The sequence below is a fragment of the Panthera leo genome, chromosome C2 (genome assembly GCF_018350215.1).
Source record: "Panthera leo isolate Ple1 chromosome C2, P.leo_Ple1_pat1.1, whole genome shotgun sequence".
NCBI lineage: Eukaryota > Metazoa > Chordata > Mammalia > Carnivora > Felidae > Panthera > Panthera leo.
The window spans coordinates 5,450,471-5,468,711 of NC_056687.1; the positions used below are offsets into that span (position 1 = coordinate 5,450,471).

An 18,241-nucleotide genomic window follows, 5' to 3' on the forward strand; every position below is an offset into this window, starting at 1 on the left:
TCAACATACGTAAAGAACTCCTACAAATCAATAAAACGTAGTCTAACATAACAACGGACAAAAGATTTGAGTAGATATTTCACAAAAGGAGATACACAAATGGCCACTAAGCACATAAAGACAACATTATTTCCATGATACCCTTGCCAAAAATGCACAACCTGCATCTAATCATGACAAAACAGAAAAAACAAAACAGAAAAAAGTGTGACCAACTGGCTATGGAGTAATTCTTCAAAATGTTAAAGCCAAAAAATGCAGAAGAGACCAAAGAATGATCCAGATTGAAGGATGCATGCTAAGGAAGCATGAAAGATAAATGGGATGTGTGCTACTGGTTGGGCTGGGAGAGAGAGCTGGGAGGGACATTGTTGGTCAGCAGACGGACTTTCCATGTGGACTGCGTGTTCGGTGATAGAACACTTCCAAAGTTTCACTTCTTAATTTCGCTGCCTGTCCTATGGTAATAGTAGAATGTTTGCAGGATAGAGAACCCACACGCTAGGAGTATATGGATTTGAAGTTCAAGAAGAGGCAAACAAAGTCACATTGAAAGAAGTCAGGACAGTGATTCCCTCTGGTGAGAGGGGATTGGTCGAAAGGAACCCTGGGCAAGTTGTGGGGTCCTGAAATGCTTTATGTTGGCAGTCATTTGGGTGGTTACACAGTGTACATATTTAACAAAATATTCTGCTTGTACGCTTAAGATCTGTATGTGTCACTGTATGTAAACTATATCTACAAAAAAGGTGTAACTGAAGAAAACAGTCACAACACAGATTTTTTAAAAAGACACATTTTCAGTGCATAGTGTAAAAATCAGTGCAAAGAAATATACAGCTCTGCACATCCAAAAAAAAAAAGTTGAATTGTAAGATTAAATAAAATAACATTCCTCAGCATCGACAGCCGATTACGTACAAAGACTAACAATCATGGTGACGTCTCACTTCTCCGTAAATAAAGGCAGAGCATGCTGAAGCAGAGTGTGTGGTGTTCTAAGGGTAAAAACACAGGTTCTTTACTTTAATATTATGAAGCCCTTTTTTTCATCTTTGATACTAAAGCAAGATGCTTGCAATTCAAGAACACTGCAATACTCCACTGTGGTTGCACGTGGGGAAAAAACATACTCAAGGGCCTTCTCCAGTCACCCAGGAGTTGGAATGAAATTGACATCCAGGAATTTGCAAGAGGAAAGACGGTAGAGGGCTCAGCAAAGCACCCCCATCAGGAGAACCCTACATGGCTGGTCCCTCTGGCCACAGAAATAGGCTTCCAGGTTTCCAGGGAGGAGGAGTGGGTGGGGCGGGGAGGGGGGAGGGCGGAAAGAGAAACTCTTCAGGGGTACTTGTAAGTGTTAACAGTTATCTTTCTGTGATGGAATTGTGAGCTAGCTTCAGGTGTGTTTCCTCCATTTGTTTGCTTTCCAATTTGTCAGCAGTGAATGTGTGTGTGTGTGTGTGTAAATATATATATATATATATATATATATATGTATATATATATATACACACATATATATATATACATATATGTTAATATGTATGCATATATATGCATGCATTTATGATTGCTACCATACAGTATGAGGGAAATGGTTCATATATATGATGGAAAGACAATGGAGTATGAAAATTTTGTCTTTGTTGAAAATACTGGAAATTCCTGTGGAAAACTCCCTAAGACCTAGATCTTACTTTGCCTGGGACGGTCTGAGGCTGTGCCTGCCTCCCTGGCATAATTACTTCTGGTATCTGTTTTGTTCTCAAAACTGTCCCATGTTGGATGATAAATTTGTACAGCCACCGACTTAAGACACTTACAGAGATATTTATTACACACTGGAAGACTCAAAGTTTATTTGGCTTTGATCCCACTCTCAGAGTTTCCATGACATTTACATGGACTTCCCACTTATCATTAAAACTATAAAGGATGATCAGTCTTTACTCCTCTGAACAAGTCCCTGGGGCATAAGCCCTAATTATCTCAGAAGTGGAAGGCTAAAGTGACCAGGGGTGGGTTTCCTCTGGGTTTATAACATGTAATAGGGACCTAACAGTTCTAGATTGTAGACTTCTTGGGAGCTGACGTTGTGTAACTTGAGCATCTGCGTTTCATGATTGTTCTTCTTAGGACAATCAGGAAATATATAGAAGTAATTTATTAAAGGTTGCTAACACTGTTTGCCTATTTTGAAAATGAAATCTTGCTCTGCTTGGAATTTAGCTCTAGCCATAAAACCAGACTTGCCTGTAGTGTTCAATAACCAGCATGTCTGTCTCCTAACCATTACACAAATGTACTTGGAGGTCGTTTAATTATTTGTATGTGCCACTTCCTTCCATCCTTTGTCTTCCTGCAGACGGAACTCCCAAAATTATTTCTGCCTTTAGTGAGAAAGTGGTGAGTCCAGCAGAACCAGTCTCCCTCATGTGCAACGTCAAGGGAACTCCGTTGCCCACCATCACGTGGACCCTGGACGACGACCCGATCCTCAAGGGTGGCAGTCACCGCATCAGCCAGATGATCACGTCGGAGGGAAACGTGGTCAGCTACCTGAACATCTCCAGCTCTCAGGTCCGGGATGGGGGAGTCTACCGCTGCACTGCCAACAATTCGGCGGGAGTCGTCCTGTACCAGGCTCGAATAAACGTAAGAGGTGCTTGTCAAATCAGCTCCTCAAAAAAAACAAAAAACAAAAAACAAAAAAAACCAACAACAAAAAACCCAAAAAACAAAAAAAACCCACATCTAACTCACTGTAGTGGAGAAGAAGGTTTCTGCATGCCCTGAGCTGAGTCTCGGAATGCCGAAAACAGATTCACCATTGCTTCCCATTTCCTACCCTCTCCTTTCGGCTCCAGAATGGCCCAGATTGGGTTCATGTGGGAAGTGGCATTTTGTTCTTTTCGGTCAGCTTGTTCTCTTTGTTACTCTTCGATTTGTCCACTTGATCTTTTCTTTCCCGGTTTATGCTCTGCACGCTCTTTTCCTTCCTCCTCCTCTTCTGTTCTTCCACATTCATGGTAAAGCTCCATGTACCTGGTATTTTAACTTACATTCATAGTGCACCATGGCATAACCTCCGTCTTGATAAACCTACTTCATGGAGAGAGTTTGAAAATTGAATTGCTCCCGGTGTTTTCACAAAAAACAGCATGATTGTTCAGGGCAGACTAATTACTTTTTGTTGAAGAAATTGCCTCTTCTCTTGTAATTCAAGACGTTTTCATAGAAGTAGTTGATACTTAGGGTATTTAACACTCCTTCGATCCATTTGAAAGTAATGAAACGAAAAGGAAAAAGAAGGACAGCTCAGTAGAAGAATCCAAATGCAGAGAAGATCGTGTAATAGAAAAGTTGAAAAAGATATTTTTCACATGGAAATAATCTACATTGTTTTTCTTTTACTCAAGGAAAAGTGTACCCGTTTCCACACATGAGATGTACCCTTAAATTATTTTCAAGAGTTCCTTTGTGTCTCTCTAGGGCCTGCAAGCATTCGGCCAATGAAAAATATCACAGCCATCGCAGGACGGGACACGTACATCCACTGCCGTGTGATTGGCTATCCGTATTACTCCATCAAATGGTACAAGAACTCTAATCTGCTTCCTTTCAACCACCGCCAAGTGGCGTTTGAGAACAACGGCACTCTAAAACTCTCAGATGTGCAAAAGGAAGTAGATGAGGGAGAGTACACGTGCAACGTGCTGGTTCAACCACAGCTCTCCACCAGCCAGAGTGTCCACGTGACGGTCAAAGGTAAGGCTGTTCTCCCTGTCCCCACACGTCTTGCCCTTACTCAGCTCTTTCACCGGAGGGACGATGAAGCGCAGGGGGGATCTTAGAAGCTGCATGTTTACGGTAGGACAGTTACAAAAACAGGAAGGATAGAGTACCTCACATGTTCTGATCTCTTGACTCCTCAATGCATCCACTCCTGCATCAAGAGCTGTGGTTGATACGATTTTCTTTTCATGTGGAATTTTTGGTTTGGTTTTCCAGAGGACGTGTGTTGTCAGTATTACCACAAGAAGAGAGAGAGAGAGATCATTGGCTTCATTACCTAGTTGTCCGACAGATCATTTTAAAACACATATAGATCTTCCTCCACTTACGATGGGGTTACGTCCCAATAAACTCATTGTAAGTTGAAAATGTAGTAAGCCAAAAATGTATTCAATATATCTCACTACCAAACCTCATAGCTTAGCCTAGCCTACCTGAAACATGCTCAGAACAGTAACATTCGTCTGCAGTTGGGCAAAAATCATGCAATGCAAATCTGACTTTATAATAAAATGTTGGCTATATCCTGTGATGTATTGAATACGGTACAGAAAGTGAAGAACAGAAAGGTTGTGTGGGTGAAGTATGGTTGTCCGTTTGGGTTGTTTACCCCTGTGACTGCTGGCTGACCGGGAGTCGTCTAGCATCAACGTGAGGGTATCTACTGCAGAGCACCAGCTCTGGGCGGCGGGGGGGATGTAGGTTTAAAATTCAAAGTACAGTTTCTACTGGATGTACTCGTCTTCTACACCATCGTGAAGTGGAAGAATCATAAGTTGAACCATCCTAAGTTGAGAACCATCTGAATCTTTGTTTTCCTAAAAAATCCTGAAAGCACGTTCTTGCAGAATCCTACCAGAAGAGGTTTTCTGTAACAGATCAAGACTTCAAACAGACTTCTCATGTTGAATAGATGATCAGGTCAAAACAACAACATAGGAATTATATGATTAAAGAGCTCCACAGAAAAATTCCTTGATTTTTAAATGATTCTTTACATCTCAGTTCACCAGGATGAACTTTGGGGGATGAACAAAGTTTTCCATGGCCTTCCCCAACCTTTTTCCCCTATAAACCTTGTTAGTTTACCTTTCCAGGACACCTATAAATACACATACACACACACACACACACACACACACACACACACACACACACACAGATGTGCATGCACACATATAATCTGTAATATATCATATATGTTATATAATATGTAGCATATATTAGGTATAATTTCACATTAATAATTTTCAATCTTTTAAAATAGCCACATATCTGAAGACTTTTCTCAGATCATTAGAATTTCTTGGTAAACCAGACTGTGATAGCTGCATAAAACTTCATTTTGTAGTTGAATTTATTTCTTCAACTGCGATTCCTGAAATATCTGCTTGATGCTGGGCTCTACTCCAGGCATTGAAGGAAACAGTGATGAAGAAGGTAGACAAGTTTCTTCCCCTGTCGAACTCTCCTTCCAATCACGAGGGACAAACAGTAAACAAACAAAACAAGCAAATAAACCAGAAAGTATAATACAATGTAAAGAATTAAAACATGTCAGTATCTTAAATATTAGCTGCATTGGAGAATTAGAAGCTAGATCAATGAATGTTTGGTGCTTTGCTGTCTTAAAATTCATTTTCTATCTGAATGAATGTCTTACCCACACATTGTTTTGTAACATAGTAAGTTGATCATTTGGAAATTATTGGTTTGCTGAGTTAGGTAGATCTTTGAAACATTGACACAATTTATAATAATGTCAGAATATCACCATGGTTTCATCAGAAAAGTATTTCAGTATTGGGAAGCTGTAGAGTTCATAGTGACAGATACAAGTCTTACAAAAGTCTATTCTTTTGCTTGAGAGTTTCAATTTCATTGTTTGCAGCAAATACAGTCAGTTGTGATCATAGGAGTGACAGGCTTATTTCTTTTTTTTTCTAGGAAAATGTCTGCTAGTTACCCAAGCCTGAATAGCTATAGCTTTTAGGCAGCCATTCTCTGTGGAAACAATGGAATTCCATGAAAAGAGTGGCTAGTTGAGCTTGTAACTCAGACAAGTGCACAAGTACTTGGCTTCAAGACAACCTTCCTGCTCAGCAGACAGATCAAGTGCTTTGTGCATTTTCCCCATTTTGTTACACAGAGCATAGAACTCTGGAAATGTCATGGGCTTATTATTTTTATGGCTCCATAAAGTGTCCTTAGAAACTGCTTTTGACAAAAATTGGGACTGTGTGGTGGTAAACAACACAATGACAGCTAGTACATTTTGGTGTCAGTGCCATGATTTGTGCGAAGGCCCCAGCAGTCTTACCCACCGTTACTTTTGTGTATCTATGCAAATGTCACCCCATTGAGAAAGGTGAATAATATCTTAGTGTTACAGTGAAAATGATTATCTTTTTGCCATCTCCCTAAAATGTTCTCAGGGATCCCCAGAGGTCTTCAGATTACATTTGGAAAATATCTTGGTGCTAAATATTTCTTTCTTTCTTTTCTTTTCTTTCTTTCTTTCTTTCTTCCTTTCTTTCTTTCTTTCTGTCTTTCTTTCTTTCTTTCTTTCTGTCTTTCTTTCTTTCTTTCTTTTCTTTCTTTCTTTCTAAATTAGCTGCCACCAGAATATAAGCTTCTTTTTTAATTTATTTATTTAAATTCAAGTTAGTTAACATACAGTGTAGTGTTGGTTTCAGGAGTGGTACCCAGTGTTTATCACTTACACATAACACCCAGTGCATCAGCAGTCAAAAAGAATGAAATATTGCTATTTGCAACAATGTGGATAGAACTAGGGTGTATTAGGCCGAGGGAAATAGGTCAGGCAGGAAAAGACAAATATCATATTATTTCATTCATATTTGGAATTTAGGAAACACAACACATGATCATAGGGAAGGAAGGAAAGGAAAAATAAGATAGAGAACCTAGAGAAGGAAGCAAACCATAAGAGACTCTTAAATAAATATTTCATTTATTTCTAATATTTAACCATTTTGAATGATGTGTCAAATGCCCTTCTCTATGCATTGGCCTTTATCTACTTGTAAGATGATTTATTTCAGGAAAAATTGCCAGTGTGACCGTTAGATAAATGGATACAGATATTTTAATGTCAGGTTTTTAGGAGACATAAATTCAAACAAAGACCATTTGAATTATTCACTTATATTCTTAAAATGTTCTCGACCAGCAGAAATCAATGTATTAATCTTTATCCTTTTAATTTTATGTGACAGAAACTGACTCAAACTGGCCTATACCCAAAAGGAGAATTTATTGGCTCTTAATAACCAAAGTATCGATCATTTTAGAAAACAAATCAGATAGTTTTGGTTTCAAGAATTTCTTTTCTTCTAAGGATATATTATGTAGAATAATCATTTTCAGGTTCTTGGCAAGGATTGTCAAATGAAAGAAGGAACATATTATTTTGTGCAATATTTCGTTATAGTTGCCTGGTGAGAAATAGCTGTCCGTGGGTGGGGAAGTTGAAGGGATTTGGGATCTGCACTGCTACAGGGAGGTTGGGGAAGGCTTCTCTGAGAAACTGACATCTGATCAAGGACACGGAGGTGGGCAAGATAGCCAAACATATACCCGGGGCAAAGAGCATTCTAGGCAGAGGGAACACAAATAGTCAGGGGTGGGCCTGGCAACCTAGAGAACTAGTAGAGAGGCAATATGGCAGGAACAAAGTGGACACAGGGTAGAGGTATGGTCAGAATTAGCAGGGTCCTCTCATGGAGGACCAGGGCTGGGCTCGGAGGGTTTGAGTTTTTCCTTTGAGTGAGATGGAGGGGTGATCAGAGATGTCAGATTAAACAGAGATGTCACCTGGCCTGGGTTGTAAAAGCGTATGCCTGACTCCTATTGCTGAGAAAAGGCTGAAGCCCAGAAGGGACAGAGAGGGGGTGAGGAGAAGACAGATTCTGGATATATTTTGAAGGTCTCCTCCATGGGATTCCCTGATGGACCGGATGTAGGTGTAAGAGGATAAAATCTGGGCCTGAGCGATGGCAAGACTAGTGCTTCTGTCAGTTGAGCCAAGAGAAGATGCAGTGAAGCAACTTAAGGGAAGAAATCAGGAGTCTACTTTTGGATGTACTGAGCTTGAAACATTAAGTGGATCCACCAAGTAGACAGTTGGATAGATAAGAGTGGAATTTAGGACAGCGGAATCTTAAGCAGATTTGGAGACATCGGTGAATAAATAATGCGTAAGACACAGGCCTACATGTGACCATCAGGAGACTGTGTACCTCACTGCAGATTTTCACTCGTATAGACAGATTTATCAATCCCTTAGTTAGACTCACAGTAAAACCTGTGCACCAGATATCTGAAGCTAAAGTCTGATGGAAATTCGTACAAGAACTGTTTGAAATTTAAATCTGTATCTTTAAATTTCCTCAATGAGGACAGATCAGTGTATCAACCATGATCCTATCGATTGCAAAGCGCAGGAGGTCAAATCAGACTGGTTTGATAGCAACTACTACAGTGTATGGGGGAGGTAGGGGTGGAGGTCAAGGTTGTATTGAACTAAACTTTGGGAGGGTCAGAGAGAACGTAGGCCTTGGGGGAGGCCTGGTCTAGACCTTTAATTACCATCTGAAGCTTCTGATTCTTTGGTGTTTCCCTCTACACATCGGCTTCGTTCCCTCTGAGCAGCCCTTCCATTCGGCAAGAAAACTGGCCCTGAGCGTCCCTGGGCTCACATGCCCTTTCGCCAGTGGTTCCACATAGGAAACTTGTAGGGAGGGATTCTGGCTCCCTCCCAGGAACAGGCCACCACCCATTCCTGGACCAGTCACTGTGAGCAGACCTATGGGGTGCCTGGACAGGCTGCCCACTTACCCCCATACGTCCACACCAGGGAGAAGGTTGCACTTATCTAAAGAAAGAGGGACATGAAAGCAACAGACATTGCAAGCTGTCTCAAGATAGTGAATTAAAACACGAACGGAGCTGATCATGACTTCTGAATGTGTATTCACTTTACTTAGTAAAATGTGCTCGGTAAACAAAGGCCCCCAAGCAGGTCAACACCTCAGAAAATAAGTTCTGTCCAATAGCTAAGAATTCTCCCTAAAGGAAACCAGCCCCAGGGCCAGAAGAATGATGTTAGGCAGCAAACGCCAAGTAAAGACCATTGATAGAAAGCATGGGGGAAGGGGCCAGGCGGAAGGAAGACGTCAGGTGCCGCAGGAAGTCAGACGGACAAGGGGACGAAGAGAGCAGAAAACCCTCTAGATGCGGGATGACGTTGAAACCAAGCAGGTCTTGATGAAACCTACAATAGACGAATGGACAAAGCAGGAGACGTCCCCGGCAGTCTCTGATGGTAGCCTTCTGGACGGCAGGTTACACCTCCATGGAGCCCACCATATGAGACTATCACACACTAACAAACATTTGAGGGGAAAAACCTTAACAGTGGGTTTGCCAAGAAGCCTGGACTACTGAACTTGCTCAAAGAGGTGTTGAGTTGGTGTTCATTGGATGTATATAGCTTTTCACGCAGATGTCTTGGCAGAGGAGAGAGTATAGACTTTTGGTTAGTCGTTGCTTCAAAGCATGTTTTAAAAGGAGCATCTTGTGAACTAAATACAGTTGTCGGCTATCAGTACTCTAGCACATCCCCTTTACTTTTATTTAATTTCATCTCTTCTGTGTTGACAGATCAAACTGTAGACACCAAAGGAGGAAATTGCAGGCTGGGCGTACCAGGATAAGCCGGCGTATGTCTGTGTGGGACTTCCCAGATGAAAAATAATACATTCTGGGTTTCTGTGTATCACCTGACATCCCCTTTCATTTTTTTATTCATTGGTCACAGTTACCTGCATTGCACTGCAGCAAAAATATTTAGAGTAATTCAGTTTAACACACTGCTTGCATTTCTTGCTTCAGATGACTTCTAACTTTCAATATATAGTAGTAATTATACACCATGAGCAATTTTAGCCTTTCCTCAGATGTTATTAGAAAGGTTGTAACCGAACTGACTTCTGAACATTTACATTTGGATTTTAAAATGTTTTGAAATGAAATATGTAAATTAAGTCACACTCCAGTGGCCGGGATTGTGGTCTATCAATGCTTTTAAAAAATTAATAACCTTTACTGATTTCAATTAAGATAAAGGTTATGATAAGGGAAGAGATAAGAAATCAACTGAATGATAGGAAAAGACAGATTTTTTTTTGCTTTGTGAATCAGGATTGAAAGACAATCTTTTCTTATTTTATTTATATAAATAACAGCTCGATTACCTTTCTGGTTAGACTGCACAGTGAATATTTTATTCGGAAAATTTCAGAAGAGCAAGTGTGATCCCTCACATGTTGGCTTCCTTGGAAATCGGGCACACTCATTGCTGTCAATAATGCCACAAACTTGGGGGGGGGGGGGCACACCATTTCCGTCTTGTTTCCAGGCGGTTCTTTTTTTTTTAAACACTGAAAGCATTGTGTGTGGGGGAGGGGGGGTGCGCGTCTGTGTGCGTTTATTTCAACAACATTTGGAAGCAATACTATTTTCCAGCCATGTCCTTTTTGCTAATAGTCTTGGCCCTTCGCTTATTTTGTAGCATTGACTTACAACTTTGAAAAAAAAAAAAAAAACTTCAAAGATCGATTTAAACACCACGTTAACTATTGATAATGCCTACAACGTAAGCGGTTCTGAATTATATTAACCAACTACAAGCACCATTGTGCTGCTTTCGAGCATGTAGGGAGAAATGAAAGTCAAAATCCCTTCACTTCATTTCAATTTAACAAGCAGGGTTATATTTAACACATTTCAAAGCTTTTCTTCCTCATTTTAGGTGCCACATTGAACTTGAACAGTGCCTAATTGAGTGTTTTAATTGCTAGGGACCAGCACTGCCAGGAAAGTTAATTGGCTGCTACATAAAAATGTCACCTTCTATTTATATTTATATAAAACTTTATAGTTTACAAACACTTTCATATGTGTAACCTTAATTAATGCTCACAGTGACTCTGTAATGTACATAAAGCATGAGCAGAGAAGCGGGATTAAGAGCGTGCGGGAGGCTTGCTCAAAGCTGTCCAGTAATGTATTCGGGATTCAAATACACGTCTTTGGGTTCCAGTGCAGCCCCGTAGTGGGCCTTAGAAAAGCAATCGGCATTGCAGTGGGAGGCCACGGTGGAGGGGAAGGAAATCAAGGCAATGAACCCGAGAAGAAAGCTCCTTGAAAAGTTAAGAAAGAAGATTATGTAACAATTAGGAAGGGCGTGAGGTTATTGAGGGCTTAATTTAAGAGAGAGAATGAGAACTAGTTACATTGATGAGAAGTAAAAGGAGGAATGGGTTTGGAAAGTGAGGGTGGGTAAGGACCCGAGGCGACTCCAGAAGTCCTCGCCTGGGTGACCGAGAGGCTGAGACAGGGAGCCTACGGTAGTCATGGCTTGGGAAGGGCTTTTGGAGAGTGAGGTTTGGTTGACAGCCTCTGGACCACCGTTCTGGATTCGGACCACAGGGACTTTGAAACGTGGGTTTGGAGGGCTCCAATGAGTAGAGAGCGACAGTCAACACTGTAAGAGGTCAAGAGTGACTGAGGAGCATCAGGCTTTCACAATGCTTTTTCATGAGTTTTTAAAAATCAGTGTTGGCCAATAATGAGATGAGATGATGATGCTCGAAACACAACAAGAGCGATCACGGACATTAGCTCCCCCTTAGCTCATTTCACCGTGATCGTGGTGGCACTTTCCCATCCTAATGGGAGACACGCCTTTCTCATGCCCTGCTTCAAACTGAGGGAAGAATTAGGCGCCGTTGGCAGTGTTTCTGGCCTGACAGTAGAGACCTTTTGCATTCTGCCCCCTGACAGGGACAAGGCTCTGCACCAGTTGACGCGTTCTGCCCCCAGCACAGCTCTTTGTCCTCCCCTGCACCTGCTCTGTGGCCACGGCGATCTGGCTAGTGCTGCTGTGGGTGCAGCTGGGGAGGTGGAGGCTGAATTAAAAATGGGGCTCGGCTCCCATCTCTGAGCGGGCAGTCGGGAGTCTGCCTACCGATGACATCATTCTCCGGGGACTCCTGACAGCTGATGCCATTTGGCCCCTTTGGCCCCGGGAGAGGCACGGCTCTGTGTGCGGCACCATGGGCAGGGCCATCCACTCCGGACATTTGCCCCTCTGCTGTTCCAACGAGGCTCGGGGCCCACCTCTGTCAGGGATGACGTTCTTCTCTCTTTATCGATAAGCTCCGCTTGCTGCTGGGGTCATTGTTAGTATTGTTTGGGGGGAAACGTGGCGTTTCCAGGCTAGTTTTCTCTTTCAGGTGCCTCATTAAAGTTGAGCGGCGTTGAATGTAGGGTCCTATTTGCTGGGTCTCGCGTGGCCTTAGACTGTTGTCATTCACAAAATTTTTGCACTGATTGTCAGCAACTGCTTAGGGAAGGTATAGTTTCTCTTATGAATAATATGGGAGAAAATAGGCCTAGTAGAGGAATGTAGGGTAAGGTGGTAAATGTGCATTCCTTTTGTGGGACTTTGTGGTTTCAAATGGAGATTTACATTCTTTTGGTGACTCCCAGTGTGACAGAAGAAGGCTGATGAGGTGGGGGACTTGTACCACCCCCCCCCTTGATAAACTACCAAGGAGGAGTTTAATGGGTGCAGGTGGCTGCATTCACTCCCCTGGCTGATGATTTACGCTCTCAAGCTCCCGCAGGAGAGAATGACTCTCCTTTGGTTAGGATGTCAGAATTGAGCTCTGAAGTCAGCTTGGCTGTCTTCTTCAGACAGGTTTGTCCTAGAGGTGGAAGACCTTGTAATCCCCCCTTTGATTCTGGAAAATGAAGCTGGTACCTTTCTTCAAGGGAATCCTTCGTTAGATTTTTTTAGAAATGACGCCCCAAATTGTTTTTCTGTCCGTAGAGGAAAAGGAAAAACATTATGTATTGGATTTGTTACGAAGTCAAAGAATGCAGGCTTTTACTCAGTTAAAGCTAAGATTGTGGAAGAAATAATATTTTGCAATACTTGGGCTTGTTAAACATGGGAACGTGGAGAAGGAGAGAATTACGTAGGCATGAGAAAAAAAGAAAGGATGACAAGAAAATTATGGCACTTTCCCTGCCTAGCCCGTAATCAGTCTCTTTGCAAATATACACAAGTGTACGTGTACCTATATCCAGCACACGGTAAAAGACCCTCAGGTCGTGCTTAAGTAATATTTTTCTGATAATATTTTAAGTCAGGAAAAAAAAAACCCACCTCTCAATTATTGAAAATCATGCAGTGGGATCTTTCATGTGGATTGGTACATATTATAACTATATAACTTTGTGCACATGTGATATATAACATAAATAATGCTTGCGTATTTTATTTATACTTATATATAAACATAAAATATATGCATGGGTTAAAATCATGTATAAATATTTATATTTATATGCATTGGGTGCCTGGGTGGCTTAGTCAGTGAAGCTTCCAATTCAGCTCAGGTCAGGTCTTGATCACAGGGTCATGAATTCAAGACCTGAATTGGGCTCTCTGCTGGGCATGAAGCACAGAAAGGAGGTTATTTAAAAATTAAAATTATTTAAGATTATTAAATATATATATATACACACACACTATATTCATATATAGATAGACATATTTGAGTATATATAAGAGATGCCTGCATATGCATAAATAGATGATACAAAGGTAAAGCCTTAGGGATATTAGTGAATGTGGAGTTCACCTAGATGAGACTACCGTGTGATACTCACCTTGCCCTGGACGGAACCTGCATTTTTCCCGACTCTGTCTGCACAGACTTGTGCAGTGCCCCACCCTAAGCTCTGAGCCCGTCCTGATTCTGCACAGCCCACGATCACCGTAGTTCTTCCTCCTGTCGGATACAAATCTGCCTCCTCTCGCTGTTCCCTTTTTCTCTGGTCCCATTATTCCCTCCAGGGTGGCACCGAACAGCTGACCCCCACCTCCCCGGAAGCTGCCTACTGAGTATTTATGTGTGTATTTATTTTTGTGTGTACTTAATATACTTATTTTAAATCTACTTTTTAATGCCCTTATTAAGATAGACATATAAATGGGGGCGCCTGGGTAGCTCAGTTGGTTAAACATCTGACTTCAGCACAGGTCACGATCTCACAGTGTGTGAGTTTGAGCCCCGTGTCCGGCTCTGTGCTGACAGCTCAGAGCCTGGAACCTGCTTCCGATCCTGTGTCTCCCTCTCTCTCTGCCCCTCCTCCGCTCACGCTGTCTCTCTCAAAAATAAATAAACAAAAAAAAATTGGTTTTAAATAAAAACTTAAAACAAAAGATAGACATATAAATGTATATTAAAGCATGCAAAGTAAACCTTTTTGCTGTTGTCCCCCAGCCCTTTGACACTGTGCCTCGTGCTACGATGAATATTCTAGTAGATGTGCCCCTGTGTGATATTAACTTGGTATCACTAATGACTGCAGAGCGCCCTCCAAAATACACTTTCGGCTGCTGCCAGCCACACACAAGAGTCCACATTTCCCCATATCTGTGCCAGTGCTTGATATTATCTGCCTTTCACAGTGTTGCAGATCTAATGCCTGTGGATTTTATTTTAATCTGCTTTTATTCCATTACTACTGATGTGGAGCATCAAACTCTTCATTGTGAGATATCTGGGTATCCCATCTCTGAATTTCCTCGGCCCACCTCGACATCATTTTCCCTGCGATTTTTTCCTGCTTTGCTGTAATTCTTCCATGTAAATTTGAATCTCTTATTACATAGAAATGGTTGTGAGTACCTTTTTCACGGCTGCCTCTCAGTTGTCTTCCATGGGGTCTTGATTCAGAAGCCCCTGAGCTCATGGAAGATCCATTCCTACACGATTTTCTGTGTTCACTCTATGTTTATATTTCCACTGTGCACATTTAGGTCTTTCGTCCACGTTGAGAACTGTAGATACAACAGAAGTGGGTGTCAGTTTCTTCTTTCTCTGTATATTGAGACAGGTTTTCTAATACCATGAACTAGATGACCCATACTTTCCACTCTTCTCCATATACTGAGATACGACGGTGGTGTCATCACAGACAGTCTTAGTTTTGTGACATGTGTAATGCTTTCTTTGTGGATCTCTTATCCATTAAAAAAAAATATTTCTTCTTAACATGTATTGGGCGTAAATCTGTGTATATGTGTTCAATTACATTTAATAGTTGTGTTATGTGTCATCTCTAGCTTTTTTTTATCCCCTTCATTGATCAGTTATTAAACTGGGTGTTAATATTACTAAGTATAATTGTTGATTTATCTATTTTCTGTCATAATCTCTGGGTTGTTTTTTTTTTTTTTTTGTCTTCAATTATCTACTGTATGACTCAAAAGTTCCTCTTCTTGCCTTCTTTGTTTCACATTTTTCCTAGGAGATCTTTTCTCATCTTTAACTCCTGTTTTTCTTTAGTCTTTTGTTTTATGATGTTTGGATCCAATTTTTTTAAATTTTTGTTCATTTTTGAGAGAGAGACAGAGCATGAGCAGGAGAGGGGCAGAGAGATAGGGAGACACAGAATCGGAAGCGGGCTCCAGGCTCTGAGCTGTCAGCACAGAGCCCGACACGGGGCTTGAACCCACGTATCATGAGATCATGACTTGAGCTGAAGTTGGACTCTTAACTAGCTGAGCCACTCGGGCGGCCCTGGATCTAAGTTTTAATCATGTATGTGTGTGCATGTGCGTATGCATGTACGTGTGTGACTTTTGACACATGTTTAACACCTGTATGTTTATTTTAATTAATCTGATATCAAAGGTTATTTTAGATTTTAATTACATTGTTAGCCCCATATTTTCCATTTAATCTCTATTTCCTGTTCTCTGCTTTTACTTAGAACTAGATAGACTCACTCCAATACTGGTAATTAGATTTATGATATGATCTGTTTAGGCTAAATGGTCATAAATATGCCACAATCGTATTTCCATACAGATGAAGTTCTTTGCCCTAGCTATTCACTTCAGTCACAGAATTTGTTAATTTATTCAAGAAAGAATCAGTTGCTTGTGTTGTATATTAATCTAGGCGCGGGGACAGCATACCTTGGTTCTGCAGACCTGACTTGTTCAAGTTGCCTGTGAGTGATAACAAAACCCAGAGGGTTTTACTCTACCTTTCACTCAAAGACGCAGAACATGTCACTGCTGATACCCATCTAGTGTGAATCCTCACCATGAAGAAATTGACACAGAGAGTTCCAGAGACTGATGCATGGACACACATCTGGTCTGACTACGTGGAGAACTGTCTGTGTAATCAGTTCTGCAAATTTACGATGATGTGGATATTGTGTGGACAGACTACCAAAACAAATATGCTGTTTGTCTATTTTCAGGCATTTAACCATGTTGCTCCTTCATTATATCACTAGTTCAGTGCCCTGAAATTTGTCAAAGAAATTTAATTGACTTACAGCTTCATTGCAATGGTGTAACTACCTTTTTATACCCTTGTTTCACCATGATGTATTTCGACCTGTTGCTCAAGAAATGTAGCAACTTGAAGTCAGTTATAATTAATAACCAAGCTTCTGGAGAAGGGTGACCTTTTCTAAGTCAGGGTCATGGAAAATACTCCTCAAGTAAACAGATGACTGACCATCATTATAAAACAGCTGCTTGAAAAAAAAGGAACAGGAGCTAAGTTTTAAAATGAATGCCTGTGCTCTTTCGAATCTTGCCAATCCTTGTCATGTAGCCTCACTGTCATCACCTCTGTTTAGAGCCACATGGCTTTGCTTCCATGGATAATTTATATAAGCAAAAGCAAAGTACTTGCAATCCACCTGGATGAGTCTTTTCTCCATCTGGATTAGTAAAACCTGAGCTAGATTTCATTTTCTTTTTTTTTTTTTTAAGTTTCTTTATTTTTGAGAGAGAGAGTACATGCACATGTGGGGGAGGGGCAGAGAGGAGACACAGAACCCGAAGTAGGCTCCACACCATCAGGACAAAGACTGATGTGGGGCTTCAACTCATGAACTGTGGGATCGTGTCCTAAGCCAAGATCAAGAGTCGGACGCTTAACCAACTGCACCATGCAGGCGCCCCTAGACTTCCATTTTCTTGAAGCCATGATGATTCAAATAGCTTTTCTTTAAATATTGGAGATGCAGTCTACTCAGTTTTATTACCAAGTGTAAATGTGTTGCTGCCCTTCACTGGGGGAAAAGCAGCCTGACACCCTCCTCGGTCCAAGGTGACTCTTCATTGTAAAATACAGAAATTCTCATGAATTCTCGAGTTGTTCATCATTTGTAAATGTCAAATGAACTATTTACTTCAGCATGATATGGTTATGGCTATGAAACACCTTCCAGGAAGAAACATCTCACACGACTAGGATCTAGAATCTCCTCTGGAAACCACCCAGCTCCTTCCAGCCCCGGGTTGATGATAGCATAGGTGACCTATTCTTCTTGAGAAGTGCTTTGGAAGGAGACGCTGCCGTCCTTCTCAGAGTTGGTTGTAGTGTTTTTACATCCCCAAATTCCAAGCAGTCTGTCTTTCCTTTATGTCTAATTTGTATCTTCCTGGCTGACGGGAACAATAGTTTCTGTTTCTCTTCATTATGATTCCGCATTATGCCTTAAGGATGTTTTTTCTTCCTGAAATGCTTTACATGTATCTACTCTCATGGGCTTTAATTGGTAATTTTAAGCAATTTTTGGAAAAAAAAGTTATTTCTCTTACCTATCTCCTTACATTGTCACATTTATGGCTCTATGGTTGTCACAATCTGGCAGTCCAAAATACCTTGTTTAAAAATCATTGTACAAGAGTTACTCTTATGTCTGCACTATTCCAAAGTTGTCCTATTTTTATGTCAACTGAGCTACTCTGTTGGCAGGTACTCAGCTTAGGAACCTTTTGCTTTAGGCCTCATCTGCTAGGAACACTTTACCTAATATATGTAGTATGTAGATATGCTTGGGCACTCATACCTATGTGTGTTTTGATTTATATTTGCCATGCTTTCTTGTATTTCTGAGTTGAGGCTTTTGCGAGTTCTTGAGTACTGATTCCACTATTAGCACTGAATTCTTACTCATTTTAGTTCTATTTGACGTATATTCGTGAGCTTGTGAGTATCCATAACCCCTTAGGATAGACAAAATTTCAGTTCTGAACATTGGCTGAACTTGGGATACCGAAATGAATACCAACCAACCAACCAGCAAAGGAACACAGACTATTGTTTTAAGTAATGAGTAACAATCTTAAAATTACACTTCTAAACTATTTTATTTTCTTGTGCTTCTATCAATGACAGAATGTTTCTATTCTATTCTGAAAGGAAGATACTTTCAGTCAAATACAGAGTGGTCTCATTAAAAGAGAACCCAGCATACATGATAATTGTCTTCTGGTCGCAATCTGAAATGAATAAAAACAACGTGG

General features: G+C 40.9%; 1 protein-coding gene across 1 annotated transcript in view; it reads left to right on the top strand.

Moving 5' to 3' along the window:
• DSCAM (DS cell adhesion molecule) overlaps nt 1–18,241 on the top strand; it is a 754,840-nt gene that overhangs the window by 464,742 nt on the left and 271,857 nt on the right. Inside the window, exons 8-9 of the mRNA XM_042902977.1 lie at nt 2,369–2,665; nt 3,496–3,771. Of these exons, the coding sequence (XP_042758911.1) occupies nt 2,369–2,665; nt 3,496–3,771 (573 nt within the window). The remainder of the gene's footprint in view (nt 1–2,368; nt 2,666–3,495; nt 3,772–18,241) is intronic.